General features: G+C 33.8%; 1 protein-coding gene across 1 annotated transcript in view; it reads left to right on the top strand.

The window, feature by feature from the left end:
• LOC132941523 (paired mesoderm homeobox protein 2A-like) overlaps nt 1-16,865 on the top strand; it is a 44,891-nt gene extending 28,026 nt beyond the window's left edge. The window contains exons 3-4 of the mRNA XM_061009618.1: nt 3,763-3,985; nt 12,271-16,865. Coding sequence (XP_060865601.1) covers nt 3,763-3,985; nt 12,271-12,674 — 627 coding nt within the window. The 3' untranslated portion in view covers nt 12,675-16,865. The remainder of the gene's footprint in view (nt 1-3,762; nt 3,986-12,270) is intronic.
• The last annotated feature ends 945 nt before the right edge of the window (nt 16,866-17,810 follow it).

Raw genomic sequence — 17,810 nt, 5'->3', positions numbered from 1 at the left:
TGTATTATATTTTAAACTATATTGTCGTATCTCGTATCATTAAACTTCACCACTTTAAGGTTTTTATTAGCATATTACAATACATAATTTATTGAGAGCTTTCATATACCCTATACAGTACCTATACATGTATTATGTAACTATCATTTTAATATTAAATGTATAAACCCGTCTAGAAATGTTTAATATACGGTATAACGATTCCCCACCCCTGATTTCGAGTGATGTCATTATTATATAGGTACCTTCCCAGTTTGATATATAGGATATACACTATTATATATTTAATAATTCGTAAACACTTGCTACTATAATATGTTTTGTTCGGGCGCGATTGACAATGCGAAATCGGATGATTTAGCAGGTTTACATCAGGGTTGGATGAGTTTTGAAATAGTAAAAAACACACCCGTCGTATACTTTAATAATATAACGACAATAGTGTGACGACCGCGGGGGACCGGCTTATTTTATTATTATAAATCTATTGACGCTCGTCTGAACACAATAGAAAAACACCGTGTTAAACACTGTTGGACGATACGTTCGGTGACGATGACACACCAAAAAGAGACACTACACATCAGTACATTGCACAAAATATATTTTAAACATACACACAGTATTACACACGCAATCGCGATGTTGTTTATTTATATTCAATTAACTTCAGACGGGATTTCGATCGCGGGTAACCCCCTCATGAACACGCCTCGGACGCATTCATAGAAACAGTGATATCATAACGAGAGAGAGAAAGAGAGGGACAGAGAAAGAGAGAGAGACAGAGAGACACGGTCAATTAATCGCGCCGAAAAACCCTGCAAAGGTCTACACGGTACATTGGCCACCGGACGTAAAATTGCAGGCGAAACACATCTGTTGAGTTATACGCCGTACACGCCACCACCGCGTCGGAGGAAATAATAACAAATACGATGCGTCCGTTTCGAATACTCTTCACATAATATTATGCTGCAGTCATCATTACTCATTTCTCACTATATACTTTGAATCTAGTCTGTTTTCGTTTAGGCGTATCGAAATGGATCACTCACTAAAACAGCAACATAGGTATATAGGTACCTACCACGATATATATTTTGTGAACCTCGCAGTACCTACACTCGTGCAGTCGTGCCTTATTATAGTTATTACTTATTAAGTACCCAGCGGGTAGGTCATGTTACAAAAAGAGAAATCGTTATTAAATTTAAAGATAATAGTTATTTTCAAATGTTTGTATACTTCAGGACAGTTATACATAAATTATATAACACGAGGTGATACATTTTCCTATGTAAAATGATTACAAAATCTAATATTATACCTAAATATTAACTGCATTACACAAATTATTATCCTATATGTATACCAACAGCAGTAAACTAAAAATTAAATGTACATAGGTTTATACAACATAGTTTTATATTTTATGTACCTATGTAAGATTAATGTTATTATAGTATATTAGCACATTATATGTAAGATTATCATTAAACCTTTTGTCTAAAATAACAGCCTTTTCACTTTCGGTCAATATACATAATGTATAATACATTTTTTATTACATTTTCATTGAATTTCTTCAACACGTACCTGAAATCATAAGAATTTATTAAACTGTATGTCTGTATTCAAATCACCGTATAATATGATCTTTGAAAAAGATATTATATTGCGATTTAAATTACAAATTGCTATTTACTTTTGAAATTTAGCAGATGTATTCTGAAACGTTTAAAAGAGACAATAATTTCCCATTTAAAAGTAATTTATAAATTCATAGAAAAAAAATATAAAAATCTCCAACCACGACAAATACTAAAAAAATAAATAAACAACGCTGCACAAAATTTACTGTAAAATACAATTTTCAAATTTTAGACGATATAGACCAATATGATATAGTATACTGTTTAAGAATTATAAATTATAAATAGTGTATAAGAATTTAGTTTCAATCATAGGGTCTTTTACTCTTTTGTATAACAAAATGGTTTAAAATACTAGGTTTAAATAAAATGTGTAATCGTTCTTAATTTTAGCAGTTCAAAATAAAATAATCATGCATGTTTGAGCTCGTGTAGTTTTGTTAAGGTAACTGAAATTTAATACATATAATTAATAAGAATATTAAACTCTGGTAAAAAAAGGAAATCGAATAAAAAAATTATATAAATATTTCAACTTTACGGTTAGTAAACGCCGTATAATATATACCTAAATACCTTCATAATTACTAAACAAATTTTTACATACAGAACGAATGATAATAATCATGTGAGAAGGGTGCAGGTTAAGAGGGGTAGAAATTTAAAAAAAAAGTAAAAAGTAAAAAGAGAAGTAAATAGACGCGTTGCTGTCGGCCTTTTGCACGTGCCTTTTAAATAAAAGGCCGATGCCGCCTCCATCAACGAATCAAAGGTCCTGCATGCGCGCGTGTTTAAACGGAACCGAACTTTATTGGATTTAAGAGGTGGAAAGTAAACATCACGTTTACATTTATATACACACACACATATATATATATAATAAAGTCGAACTACTTTATATATATAGTACAAGCAGCGTAGGTTTTTGTGATGCAAGGCCGAACAACACTATAAGAATATATAGAGTATAGTGTGGTGGTGTATACACAAGGTTCAGAGGGGGGCGATGGAAAAACAAAAAAAAAGGGGGGAAAACGAGAGAAAAACAATATATACCCGCGCATCTCTAGTAGTAGGACGTACACTCTCTTTGCACAACAGTAGCAGCAACAGCAGTCATAAGTATACACAAGACCCACGGACTTTTGCGCGAAGTTTATCCACCAAGGGGTTTTGCGCTGTTTGTTTAGGACAAAAAAGATAACCTTTTAAAAACGGACCGAATACTAGCGGCAGCGCTCCCGTTGATTAACAGCGGGTGAAGAGTGGTGCGGTTGTTGGTAAACGGGTGGTCGTGGTATATATAGATGGACTTTTACTGACGCTGTTCTGTGCAATATATTATACATACCTACATAGTATATGTGAATATATGTGAGTATATGTATGCATAATGTTTACACGTAGGTACTATACGACTGTTTTGAAGCCATTCAACTTTATAATATAATATAATAAGTATTGTGTTCGTATTGCGTATAAATACTTCAAATAAGCCTCAAGGGTCACAAATGGAGACAAGTAAAATGATACACAATAATAACCTATACGGCTACACATCAGTATAAGTAAACGGATTTCGGTTTAAAACCATGAAATATATTCTCTATGATCGGAATGCACTAATCTACGATACAGTCATCACATATTATGATAGAAAGTAATTTATATATTTGAGAGTATTATTATTTGTAAGTGTTTAGTATGCTAAGTGCTACTGATGGGTCATGGGTGGCTTCTTATTCACGTAACACCATAATGTTTGTTACCCTAATCTCACATATACTTATTGTGCTTAATTATATAGATTGTATATTTCTTGTAAAAATAAAAAATAAAAAAGTGTTTAGTAGACAATAATAACTGAAATGGAATGCTATAGTTTAAATATATTTAAGATTCTGATATCTACATATATACTCCTGACTACGGTAATTATATCTATATAGGGTCCTACGGTTCTCTCGCTGGATATCTTATACTTAACTGGTCATTCCCCCGATCACGTTACACTACCATATTGACAAACCGCTTTGGAATATATATTATAGACTTACAGGTGGATAGCTGGCTATTGCAGTGGAACTAAACGAAGTTATTTTTGCAGGTGTGGTTTCAAAACCGCCGGGCGAAATTCCGAAAACAGGAAAGGCTGGCCCAGCAAAAATCGTCGCAATCCAGCAGCAGTAGCACAGTGGACGCGACCAGCATAAAAACCGAACCGAAACAATGCGGTCAATCAAAAGACGGCAAGCCTGGCACACCGTCCACGCCAGGCAGCATATCTTCCAACAACGGTTCTACCGACATGAAATCGGTCAATGGATCAGGTAAAATTTAAAAGCAGATAATACTTTTACCATAAACCACGGACAGAGATATTATAATATATCTTAGTCCGTGGCTTAAATACTAAACATATCGCGAATTTCACCGATAAACTATAGGTATACTAGGTGTATACATGAAAAACGTTATATACGTATTTATGAAAAAAACGTGCACGATAATATTTATAGGTTATATATTGATTATTGATGTTTGAAAACACAAACAAAATATGTTAGATATATTTTTTAGTTATTGCGGGAATATGAAAGAACAAGGAAGTGTTAATTGTTTTAAGGCTTATATCTGTTAGTACGTACTATGTAAAGGCTATCCACAAACTTTTTTCTTTTAATCATTTTATGAAATAATGTGAGACGCTACATAATTGTTTTCTTTACAAAGGTATCTATAGCATTCAAATACTTCGATGGTCCACCAGACTTTTTGGTTCAAGTCTCCAACCACGAACTGAACTAGGACTCATAGACCCGGAGCGCTGTGGATTTTTTTCTTGAGACTTGCACATTACATTTAAAGTGGTAGAAATAGGACTTGGCGAACCGGGAACGAGACTGGATGGAGAGAGTCAGGAGACTAGGTGTGAAATCGGAAAAAAATAAAAAAATAATGTATACTTGTAGGCATTGGTTTATTTAAATAGATGGGAGAATTGCATTTAAATTAAATTTGGTACCGATAGGAAGCCGAAGAGCATAAGACTCTGAATAAGAGGAACAAAATAAATGCAAAGTAAAATTCATATAATGACGATGATAAAATAATAAAAGTAACACCATACATAGTACACTCGTCTCTAGTCATCTCCTTGATGCGAATGTATATTAGTGTACCTTTCATATTGCGATTGCTCGTTAATAGCTTCAAAGCAAAACTTTGTAACGGACTAGATGTCGATATAATCATAGGCGCAATTTCAACTTTTTACTTGGGGGGCTGAATACGTTAAAGGCAAGCAGACCATTGCAATATATCTGTTTAAAATTGTATTTCCTAGGTTTTTGAAGGGCTACGGCTTAGTTGGGGGGGCTTAGCCTCCCAAGCCTCCCCAATTTGCGCCTATGGATGTAATACAATTAATAATTTATCTTAATCTTTTATTATATAGATACCTGTGTCACGATGATCTGACATATAATATATTCAAATTTAATTATTCAATGAATTTAAGGGGTAAGTGTTGTGTAAAAACCATTCACCCCCATCAGCCAGCTCACAACATATAAAAATAATAATATACATCCTGCAGATGAGTTCATAAAAAACAAACAAAACTATGTAATAGAACACATTACATGTTTACAATAATAAAATCATATAATATTATAACATATGGTAATAGTACCTATTGAGTATTGAATTTATAGGTTTTTGAAATGAGTACAACATGCAACATAATATACGCTTATTAACCATAATATTATATACAATATGCATTTGTGCCATTTAATATTATATCAGTAAAATTTTCTTAAAACGGAATCACTCGGTACTAACTGATTTTTCCGTCATAAAGGAGTTATAGGGAGATCAAAATATACGGAATAGGTATAGGTTGTACGTGACTGTTGTTATTTTCCGTTGCTTGGAGATTGCCGTCTCATAGGGGGCCCATTATAAGGAGGTTTTACTGTCTACATATTATGGTTTCGGTAAGACGCTTTTCAGATCGGCGACCAAATTGAACTACCTACCTAAGTAATATATTATAATGCAAGGCGTTTTTATATGTATTTAGGACCGAAAGCGTGCAGTCAGGTGGCAAATATACTGAATTTTTCAATCGGCTACTGGTTGCGCGTGGACGGAACTTCAGCTGCGGTGTATATTATATATATACGTCAGAATAATGCGATATCGGGGGTAACGGACGGGACGCAGCAACAGGGTTATGACAAATGGACACGATCGTGGTAGAAGATCGAAAACGTACAAAATGATGTTTATAATATATCATTATTCTACGATATTTTCGTGGTATCGCCGTAGCAGTAGTCAGACGGGGGGACGATAGGACCGCGAACGCGAATAGAGTGGAAAAAAATCGTTTCTCGAGGGTTCGGGTCTGACTACTCCGGCGCAGATGACTGATTATTTTCGTGGGACCGACGGGATAAATCTGAAAAGTAGTATATAAAGACGTCGGGAGCGCGAGAAGCGAGCGCGTCGGCGACGGGGGCAGTGATGTGGGGGCGGTGGGCAATAGCGGGACGAGAGACGGCGTGGTGTATAAATCCAAAAAAGAAAGGCGAGCCGATCACATACATATATATATATATATATATATACGAATAAAGTCTGTGCCGACCGACCTCGCCGGGGCCTCCACCCGTCCAGACATCTCCTCTCACGAACCCCCCCGAGGCCACACCCACACGCGAATCTTACACACACACCCACACGTTTATACATTACACGGTATGGCTGCTGCGGCAAAATTCGCCCTCTGCCGCCTTTGCCCGCCCGGCCAGCGCGTCGCATTCGCATTAAAACGAACGATCGGCCGTGGCGCGCGTGCAGTGTCGGAGAGACGCGTACTACAGCGCCGTGACGTTTAATCTAGAAAATTGCTGTTGGTTACGTCGTTCGTTTCCATTAGTGTCAGACGACCCGTAGGACACATATGTACACACACACACATATATATATACGCGGGTGGTACGCTCGAGACAGCGAGTGAGAGAGATGATGCTGCAGATCGTTCGGTGAAGAGGAGTGCAGACGATAATTTGTTCTGGTCGGCGGGTGGGTGGGCTGCAGGTCGGCGGGGGGTAAAAGAAAGAAAAATTGTTACGAATACGTACCGAAGGGGGTTGGGGAGCAAAAACTGTATATATGTATGTATGTATGTATGTATTTATGTGTGTGTGGGAGCGTTTGGCCGGTGCCACGGCGGCGGTCGTCGATGATCCACTTTGACAGCGAACAACAATCCGGCGGCGGGGTAACGGCGGCGATTAAAAGTTAACTAAGATAATAGATATTTCTCCCCGAACATCACCGACGGGCGCGATTAATCCTATACACCGCCCCTCACAAGCCGAACGTTTTAAATCACGCCCGCGCGCCTTGTAGAATGGTTCCATATATTTTATTGTCGCCGGCCAAATGAGGCGAACTTGGCGTGGGTGAGGTGCATTGAAACTGCAGCCGTGCCTATAAGTGCGCGTCGATAAATCAATGCACAGCGTTCCGCCGTTGCATTAGAGCAAAGGCCGACTGCGACAACCGACGAACGGGTTTGCAAAAGTTTTTGTCAGACAAACAAAATACTAGACAAGTAAATGCCAATCAGTGACGGACAGAGACGGTCTGGCTCATGTTTGAGCCCCTGGCCCAGTAATTTTCAATGGGACCGATAAAAACTTAAAAAAAATTTTAACTGCCTTTTAATATATAATTGCAATAAAATTATTTTATTTTTAATTAAAAATAATGTATTGCAGCTTTAAAATTATTTGTTATTATAATAAATTGTTAAAATAAAAAATATAATCAACAATGTTTCACATATTTTTGTACAATTTCATACATAAAATAGAAAAATGATGCTTCTATTATAGTAAAAAAAAATAATAAACATAAATAACATTAATTAAATAAATTATAAATTATTATTAAAGTAGAAGTTTTTTAATATGAATTTCTGGAAGATCCTAAAATATCTATTATTTCATTTAAGTTTGAAAGTTGAATAATTATGTCTTATTCAACAGACATACAAGTTAGAATCCAGCCATATTGTTGACTCATCAAAGATCTAAGTTTCGTTTTCAAGTATTAAGTTTTTAAATATTCGTTCACACTTAACTTGTGTATGAAAGTATAAAAATTAAGAATATACTTACATATATTTTATGCTATGTACGATATAATGAATAAACCGGTAAACGTCAATTAGTACAATGTTCAATGTTTACAGTTGAATTAGATTAGAACCCGAGTCACGACTCAAAAGTGATTTAAATATACATTTTCCCATTTGGCTATGAACCCCCCACCCCCACCAATACTGGTGGGTCAGACCGTCATCGGGGGTGAATATACGAGGCCTCCTACAGGCCAGTTTATTTTACGTAATTCTAATATTTTATATTTGTTTATATATTATATGGTTCCAATATTATTATAAGCTAGACATGATGTTGGCCGTCAAAAATATTTCACATATTACAAACCCTCATAAATATAATATAATATTAGGGGTACTAAATAGGTATAAATATTTTTTGAAAGTCCACCCCCTATCACTTGAACATATACATACAGAATTTATTACTATAATTTATAATTTTATATAGTGTTTTCAAAGGACTTGGACAATATAATGTTTAAAGAGGAATCCTCCAGACTCTACGGTAATAATATGTTTTTACTTGATACATAATGCATGCCAACGACTGCAGGCGACTAGGAGCGATGTACTTTGAGCGTGTTCGATTTCCATTAGGTGTTAATACGTTATGAAATAAGATATTGTGTAGCATTACCTATTTTAATAATTTACCGATTTATATAATTTCGTTTAAATATTGGTATAGGTGTTGTAGAGTGTAGAGGTGTAGACTTTAGGGTAAAGACGTAAAGTTATGATAGTAGCTTATGTTTTTGTATAGCTATTAACGGGTCGTTCTGAAACACACGTGCCACGCCTATCATGTTTTAAAATTAGCCAAAAAATGTTTACAGGAATGTATGTTTTATATTTTGTTATAAAATACTAAAATATGCGAAAATGCCTCTAAAACTAAAATATTATAAAATAAAAATAAAACGGAAAAGTATAAAAGATAAGTAAATAAATACGGTTATAGTCGATTTATCAATATTTTATGCTGATATTGCCATGTTGGTAACCACAGCAACGAATTGAAAGGATACTGCATTCCTATATTATTATTGCTTTTGATGGAAAGACTTAAATATTTTTTGATCAACCATTTCTCATTATGGCCCAATTATCAACTGTTCACACTACATAAAAAATAACTTTATTTGTGCCGTGGCGTTGTTATTATTTTTTATATCAATACTCAATAATTTGTAATCAACAAATGAAAAAAAAAAAATATTTGTTTGAACGAACGATTTGGATTGAGTTTAGTACTTACGATTTATCCACGCAAAACCATTTTATGGATATATTACGGATGGTTTGTCAACGTCTTATTAGTTGTACGCACTCTTGAACGAAAAATGATAGAATCGGGTGGACGACAACAACGACTATTTTTCTAAGACCGACTGACGGAAAATATTGTGGTATACAATAAATAAAATTATTATTTATTAAGATGGGTTTCCACTCGATACGTGTACGTGCATAAAAATACTTTTTTGTGATTGGTTGGTATGCATGGTAAGCTTTTGGTATGCCAGAGTGTTAACTTATGTTCTTACCACAGGCTTGACCATGATACCATGAAGTTGGATCCAGTTCAACTTTTCACGGCTCTATATTGATAACAATATTGATAACATGAGAATATATGAGGTAACTAATATGTTACCAATCCTAACCGATCTAACCCATATTTGATATTAACCGATGGGAAACGTTTGTGAGACCGTTCATAGCGAACGTATCCGGTCAATATATGCACGTAAACGTACACGTATGTAGTGGAAACCCACCTTTACAATAGGGGTGGTAGCGATTTTAACTGCAAAGTTTATACATATACCGTGGTCGATCAGTTGCGTTCAGTGTGGTTCAGAGCAGGCAGACCACCGCGGCCGCGTATGTTTGTAACCTTACTGGATAATCTCTCTGAATAATATAACAGTACCGTGGTCAGAGACCACTTTTGTATAACCGCGACCACAAATGCGTTGGTTTATTATAATATTACGCTATCAAATAAATATTTGCGAATAATATACAAAACATAATATTATAATAATAAATAATATTCGTTATATCAATATGTTTAAAGTTTAAACTATAAAGGTGCATTTATGGATTTACACTCTATTTACACACTATTTATACTTATTGTCAAAGGCGTGTACAGAATTTTGCGTCTGCGGTGCAGTATATTGTATACATTTTTAACCGGCTAGAAAAGAAAAAAAATACACGGCCCACTTATTTCCCTCATTACCCATGGCATAAGTGAAATGTGGTAGAATTAAAAAAAAATATGTAGGTAATAGGTATAATAAGTGTATAACACGTCCAATAATTAATCTTGGCAAGGCCGTAACTGCAGTTGAGGGGTACAGGGGTCATGACCCACCCCGACATTTTTAAATTTAAAACAAGTTTTTATATTTTGAACGTAAAAATGATGAGTGCATATTAAAAAAATGTTGGACCACCCCGAAATTGTTTTTCAGTTATGACCTTGCATCTTGGCAGTTGGCAACCGTTAAGATTTAAAAAAAAAAAACTGTGGTCCAAAAACTATATTGTATTATACTTTATAAAATATCATAATCCAGCAGATGTACTTTATGAAATCATTAGCAAAATGTTATAAACTTACAAACCTAACTATTATTTTTATGTCCACATGGTTTGACGGTTCGACGGAGTATTATTGTAATAGTACCTACATACATTCTTATTATTACCTACCTACATCAACCATTCGTGTTATTACATTAATTTGCTCGAGTTTATTTTTCTCTGTAATTTAACGCGCCGCTGAAGAGTGGATCTATAATTGTATTATTTAACGCTACATAATAATAATAATAATAGTAATAAAAGTAATAACAATACATTATTCGTTGTGTGTTTTATAAAAACGAATAATATATTTTACACATTACGTACACGTCCAAAAAAAATCGTCGTATAATGTTTTAATCAGTATAAAAAGTCAGTGCATAATATACGTATAGAGTATATTTTTTTTACGAACGCGTAATATTAAAAATTCAAAAGTTTTATTGGCTTGTTATATAACGTGAAACATTGTAATTTTACGTGGTATAAATTGTGCACTTGCACGATTTTAATCGGTGGCTATAGCTTATAGCTGAGTATGCATATTGTACATACAACATGAGCAAAGCCAACGTTTTTTTTCAATACATAAATACTGTATATTATCTATAATATTATATACGTATATTGCATAATATACGTCATCATCATTATGTTATATAGTTATATATTACACCTACATTGTGGTATATTCATTTTATGTATGATCTAAAGTTTTTTTTAAATATTTTAATAACTCATTTTATATGAATGCGTATACGTAAACATGACACGGGCTAAAGTTTAAGCATTTTGTAATACCTTTGTAAAAAAAAAAATACTAGTTTTATGAATAAATAAAAATATTTTCGCAATTCATTGTTAAAAAGCTGTAATTTAAAAGCAAAAGAATGCAAAAGAATGCACTTCATTTACTTATTTCACTATTCATGTTTTAGTGGTAGCCTACAATTAGGAAAAATAGTTAGGTACTCCGCACGCAATCAGAACTATTATACTGTTATAATTTATAATAATGATATACACTAAACAGAACAATTTAAAAGTAATTTGTAGCACGACACTTTTGATTTCCGTATAATTAAGTTGAACGATGCGTTAAATTACTGTGTATTATGTATATCATAAATAATACAGTGTCTAAAATATTTTATTACTTAATTTTACTAAAGTATTTTACCTAAACAGATGTATCGCCAATTGACACTTCTTAAGTGTGGTAAAAAAATCTCAAGAATTCAAAAGTATCGTTTTTATAAGTACCTATATTTAAGAACTCCAAAATTCAGAAATTAAATAAATTCACACAGTATATTATAAGTACTATTATTTAAAATCTCTTCCAGTAAGATGTATATACGATACAATTTAATTTTTAATTATTATTATTATATAATAGATACGAAATTTTTAACTTTTTAACTTAACTAATCAGTTAATTTACTATTATGAATTAGCCTAAAATAGTATCACTGCCTAGTTGAAGAATCCATTGTAACGACTAAGCTTTTTCCAATTAATTATATTTATTAATAATAATAATGCATATTTTTTTTGTTTTAAAAGCTTAATTTATAATATAGTATTATGCCAACATTGCACAGAACATCGTACGCAAACATGTAATTCTTAGCCTCTTAGGGTAATTTTGACAGTCCATTGTTTGTTAATGCCATACTTAAACAACGGTAATAGGGCGCGAATTTGAAAGATTTTTGCACTAAGCAGTATACCTATACTTATTATATTTAGTTATTAAAATTATTAAGTAAACATTCGCGTTTCTATAGTACGTTTTTTTTCGTTTTGCAGCGATAAAAATGTCTGAGCAGTCGGAAGGGGTGAACAACAACAAATGGCTTTTGGGCCAGGGCCAGAATTACACGCAGCTCCACCACCAGCTTCAGCAACAGTGCGGTGGTGGCAGTGGCGGCGGCGGTGGAGGCGGCGGTGGCGGCGGTGGCGGAAACGGTTCTCCGGGAAACAATTCGCCGGCTCACAAGATGAACGGCGGCGGCGGTGGTGGCACACACAATCACAATCACCACCATCACCACCACTCGCCGACGTCGCATCACCAACAGTTCGCTCACCACCCGTTCAGCCTGTTGGGCGCCACCGGACCGGCCGGCTACCTGCTCGGTTCCGACTCGCTCAAGGTCACCGGTGGCGGTGCGGGCGGCGGACCAGCCGGGTCCAACCACGTCTTGTTCTGAACTACGCTGCATTGAACTGCGGGCAAACTTGGTTACTACAGTAATAATATTAGGTATAATATTATTAAATCATAACAATAAAAAATATTCACAACAATGGTAGGTACCTACACTAAAACTTCGAAGAGTTGCTGTGCAGTGCCTACATACACGTGCTGCACGATTATCAACAATCGCATTTCACCATTTTGTACATAATATTAATATTATAAATAATAATATAATATACAAAAATCATTTATATTATATTGTATACAGTGTTGTTAATAGATACTATAAGCAAATATTGTCTTATACGAGTTGTGAGAATAAACCATAAAGTTTATAATGTATACTTTACCTTTATTTTGATATTTTAATTTATATTTTGTTTTCCTCTCATTGAATATAACAATGTTTCAAGTAGGTATTAATGGTATAATATGAGATTCGGTAGGCTTAGGTAATTATATACCTACATAATAATAATATAATATCACGAAAGGGTATGATATCGAAGACCGCCATAAGTCGTGCGGTGTTATACAGTTGTAACTTAAAAGTTTATATTATATATTATCGTATCCGTTGCCGTTGGGGATGACTGTGTTGTCCAGGAGTGGATCTATGAGGGGGTGTCTTGTAGCCCCCACACATTTAAGCTTTCTAGATCCACGCCAGGTGTTGCCGTGGGGGATGACTGTATTGTCCGGGAGTGGATCTATGAGGGGGTGTCTTGTAGCCCCCACACATTTCAGCTTTCTAGATCCACGCCAGGTGTTGCCGTGGGGGATGACTGTGTTGTCCAGGAGTGGATCTATGAAGGGGTGTCTTGTAGCCCCCACACATTTCAGCTTTCTAGATCCACGCTAGGTGATCGTCGGTTTTGTCCGAAATCGCGGGCATAATAATATCCAAAAATAATAACACCCTTGATAATATTATATTCCTATTATATAAAATACTTAGCGATCACCACGTGTTTATATTAATTTATAATTTATTTGTAGCCCGCGACTGTTTTCGGTCGGTATTGTGCGACAACCATTTATACTATGTGCCTGTCTATATATTATATTATAGATATAAGGTATAATGTATATAATATATTATATAGACACGGGGCGGGTACGTTGAGGCCAACCCCAAAAAGTATATAATATAAACACGCCCCTCGAATTTCCCGTTCTATATAAGTATAGGAGAAAACGACGAACATCAGAGTGCACTTTGATGGTCGATAATACGCCACCCGCATATAGTGTATCGTTTTGTGGGGTTAATCGTTCGAGTGTATAAACATATTATGTAACCGATTCGGTAACCGTTCGGCCGTCCTCTGCAGTGTCGTGTTAAGCGAGGGAGGAAAGGTCAGGGGAAGGGGCAGTATCAAATTTTTTGGAAGCACCGACATATTTAATGTGTGTGTCTGTATGTGTGAGTGTGTATATGGGTTTGAGTGAATTTTTTAGCAATACTTCCTTCAACAATATTAATTATAAGAAAACAGGATTACAAGAAAAAAAAAAATTTTAATTTAAAGTTTTTACTTGATTCGTTTGCGCTCAGTAAGTGAGTATGAGTAGATGAATGATAAGAAATGGCGACTACCATCAGATTTCCACGCGGGTATCAAATTAGTTATCAGTGGTAATTTTCAAAATCACCTGTTTGAGTATACCTAAGGCCCAATAATAAAATATATTATGGTGAGATAGAACTTATAGTTGTTGTTTTAACTAACCGTGTGAATTTTTGTCCAACCGGCGAAAGACAATCGATAAAAATCCGTGATTTTCAAATCGAATTTTTAGAAAAAGCTCCGGTCCACTGCATAGATTATACACCTAGAACGCGTTGGGTTCTCTTATCCGATCGAGCAGTGTACTGATAGGCGATAAGTAACTGTTAGGTTTACATAATTAAAAAATTGATCTTTAAAAACTAATGTTGTTAATTTTAAAAACTTTACAATAACAGTAATAGTCTTACAATATTTTTAAATGGTTATACAATTATGCATACGTAAATTATTTTTTTACGTTGCCAAGTTGTATTATATAAGTCGGTGTCTCTTTAGAAGTTGATCATGATATTGCTGGTGTTGTCTGTGTTTGGACCTAATGTTGCGTCTGCGTTGGAAGGCGTATCGGGTTTTATATATCGGTGGCATTCTGTTGATATAATATGTTAAGTGGTAACTGTTAGGTTAACACCTAAGTCTTAACACTACGGTGGTTCGGTTGTAGCTCCTTGGCCTTGTGTGGTATACTTGTACGACCCATCCGGAGATACAGGTCAATCACATACGACCTACGGTTTCATTGTTTTCTGTTTGAACTGTCGCATTATGCAGGGGAGATTAATATTATTCAAGATCGAAGAAAAAACGTGATCGCGCACGTAAAACCATCTTTAAAAACACCGCTGAAGCGTTAAACCACGGTAGTAGTAGTGTTGCCAAGACGAGAGTAGCGAAGTGCATGTAGGTAATGATCGTTGGATATTTTTGGAACTTTTCTTTTTCTTATTTTTTACTCATCTTTTTATTAATACCCAATATCATGCGGGTACGACGAACCGTGTCGTCATATTATTTTTATTATTATTTTTACGATGCGATAGGATTAGGAAACGTCTAAAAATACGTACAAAATTGCCGCGGTATAAACTACGCGATAAAGGTGTCCGCACAAATCGTTTTGCACGGTATAGCTGCTGCAGTCGTGGGCGACGATCTTCCATATTATAATCATCAACGATGGTGTTGAACTATATTGACTTTTTCAGAAGTTTTTTTTTTCGCGGTACAGCTGCTGCGGTGACGTTGGACGTTATATAGGCTTTTTCCAGGGCCGAATTAAGGCATGAGCAGTATAATATTATTACGGGCTACAGCATATAGAATAGCGATTGATCGCGGATTTCCCACAAAATACAAACTGTTAAAAAAAATTGTTATGATTACAAAATTCTACTACACTATTATAGGTTATAGTTAGATTGTATCCGTACCTAAGATCGTGAATAGTCGTCGTTTAATTTAAATTGTTTATATCAGTCGAGGCGTCGGGCCATACCGCAGTGCGAGTGTTACATAATTATACGCGTTAATTAATAAAATAAATCCCATGAAATTTTATGTTATTATTGTCTTACTAAATATTTCCACATAATACGGGGGGCACCCACAATAGAAATGTACAAATAGTTAAAAATATTATTTTATTATTTTAACAAGTTGAATAAGTATGGGCTTATGTTTATGTATATTAATTGAAAAATTTAAAATTCTTGAACAAAAAAAATTTAAGAACACAATTAATTAAATATTAAAAAAAACATCTTTACAGAGTTCTATAGTAAAATATGGGAACACCAAATTGTTCACATCATACGGCCGCCGTAGGTCTTTCCGGGCATGAGCTCTTCGTATTATATGGACCAGCGTCACATTACCGCAGATATAGGCTTATTATATTATTATATATTACACATACTACTATACTGAGTAGTTAGATAGGTTAACTGTTCAGAGTGGCAAACTCGGAGTGCACCACACAATCGACTGGAAAAATAGTGGAAAACAACAATAGTTAGAAAATATTACATCGTAGGCAGTTTAAAATACATAATAAAATATTGCACGTTTATAACCTCACCTATAATATTCTGAAAAGTGGAATACCGATCGTAAAATATTATTTTATACAATATTATTCGAATATACGATACAGTTGACTAATTATTAGTAATTACTTAACGCACATAGGTACACATTTTCTAACCAATTTTGTCGTATCCTCCTCGTCAATACAACCGACCATCATAATATTATAACATTTTTAATAATTGTTTGATTTTTTTTTTTTTTTGGTTTTTGGTATTTTTATTTCTTATTGTTTATCGTAGGTAAAATAATTAATAATATAGCGATATTTATTGTATCGAACGTATAGTATATAATATATTACTATTATTATTATTATTGTAATTTCTATTCGTCCGAAAAATAGAAAATAAAATTAATGAATACATGTATAATAATATTATATAAATATGTTTAATATGTGTACGAGTATATAGATAATAATATTATGTTAATTACATTTTTTATGTTGTGTTTACTTTTGCAGTATTATTGTAAATATACTAAAATAATATAAATAAAAGATAATATTATGTAAAATGTATTGATGATAAATTTGTGAACCGAATAACGTACAATAAAAAAAAAAATAATTATTGAAAATTGTTGTGGTTTTTATATTAATATAATATTGTACACCTAATGTATCATCAACTTTTTTTAATACGAATAAACCGTTTCTACGTGAATACGGCAACTTTCTTTTCTCGGTATACATTTTTTTTAAATTTAATTAGCTGTTGTTTTTACACGAGAACACCACGACAACACGTCGCAATGATTTATAGTTTTTCTTTTCCCGCTGAAAAAAAAACTACTGTGCGTATACATTTAAAGTGTATATTTTTTATTTCAACGATAAGACTTTAGGACCCCACTGCATAATATGTCTGTTGGAATTTACAAAGAAGCTGCCAAATCCTTGACATGATTTGCGTAGAAAAACAATTTAAAGATTTTCCATGCCCGTCTATTTTTGACTATATTAAAACAAAAATATACTTTTTTTTTACACAATATACAATATATAATAACAATATGGCACATTTGAACATAATATTATGATTTAAAAATATTTAAATTACTGCACATAACTGGTCGTACCAATATATGATTATACTTAATAATTAATTCAATATTAAGTAATAAAAAAAAATTCTTTTAAGTATTATAAATATATTATTTATTTATTCTAGCTGATCCTCCGTAACTATGACCATGACAAATTAAATAACGCCAGTGGATTAACTCTGTCTTAAACTCCGTTAAATCTTAAATGTAAACATTGTAAACTATACGTCTATTCACAATACACATAATATTCTTAACACAATAATTTGGATTGTTTTGACCAAATATAAAAATAAAGACATACAGATCTAAAATTATATCCAATCATAATAACTATTTTACATTCTGTAAACAATAGTAACAACATATAAATAAAACAATAAATTATGGTTTTCGGCTTTTGGTGAGTCAACTATATTATTCAACATTTATGTCTC

The sequence above is a fragment of the Metopolophium dirhodum genome, chromosome 3, assembly GCF_019925205.1.
Source record: "Metopolophium dirhodum isolate CAU chromosome 3, ASM1992520v1, whole genome shotgun sequence".
Classification (NCBI taxonomy): Eukaryota; Metazoa; Arthropoda; class Insecta; order Hemiptera; family Aphididae; genus Metopolophium; species Metopolophium dirhodum.
The sequence above is the reverse complement of the archived record's forward strand: the minus strand, read 5'-3'. Positions and strand labels throughout refer to the sequence as shown.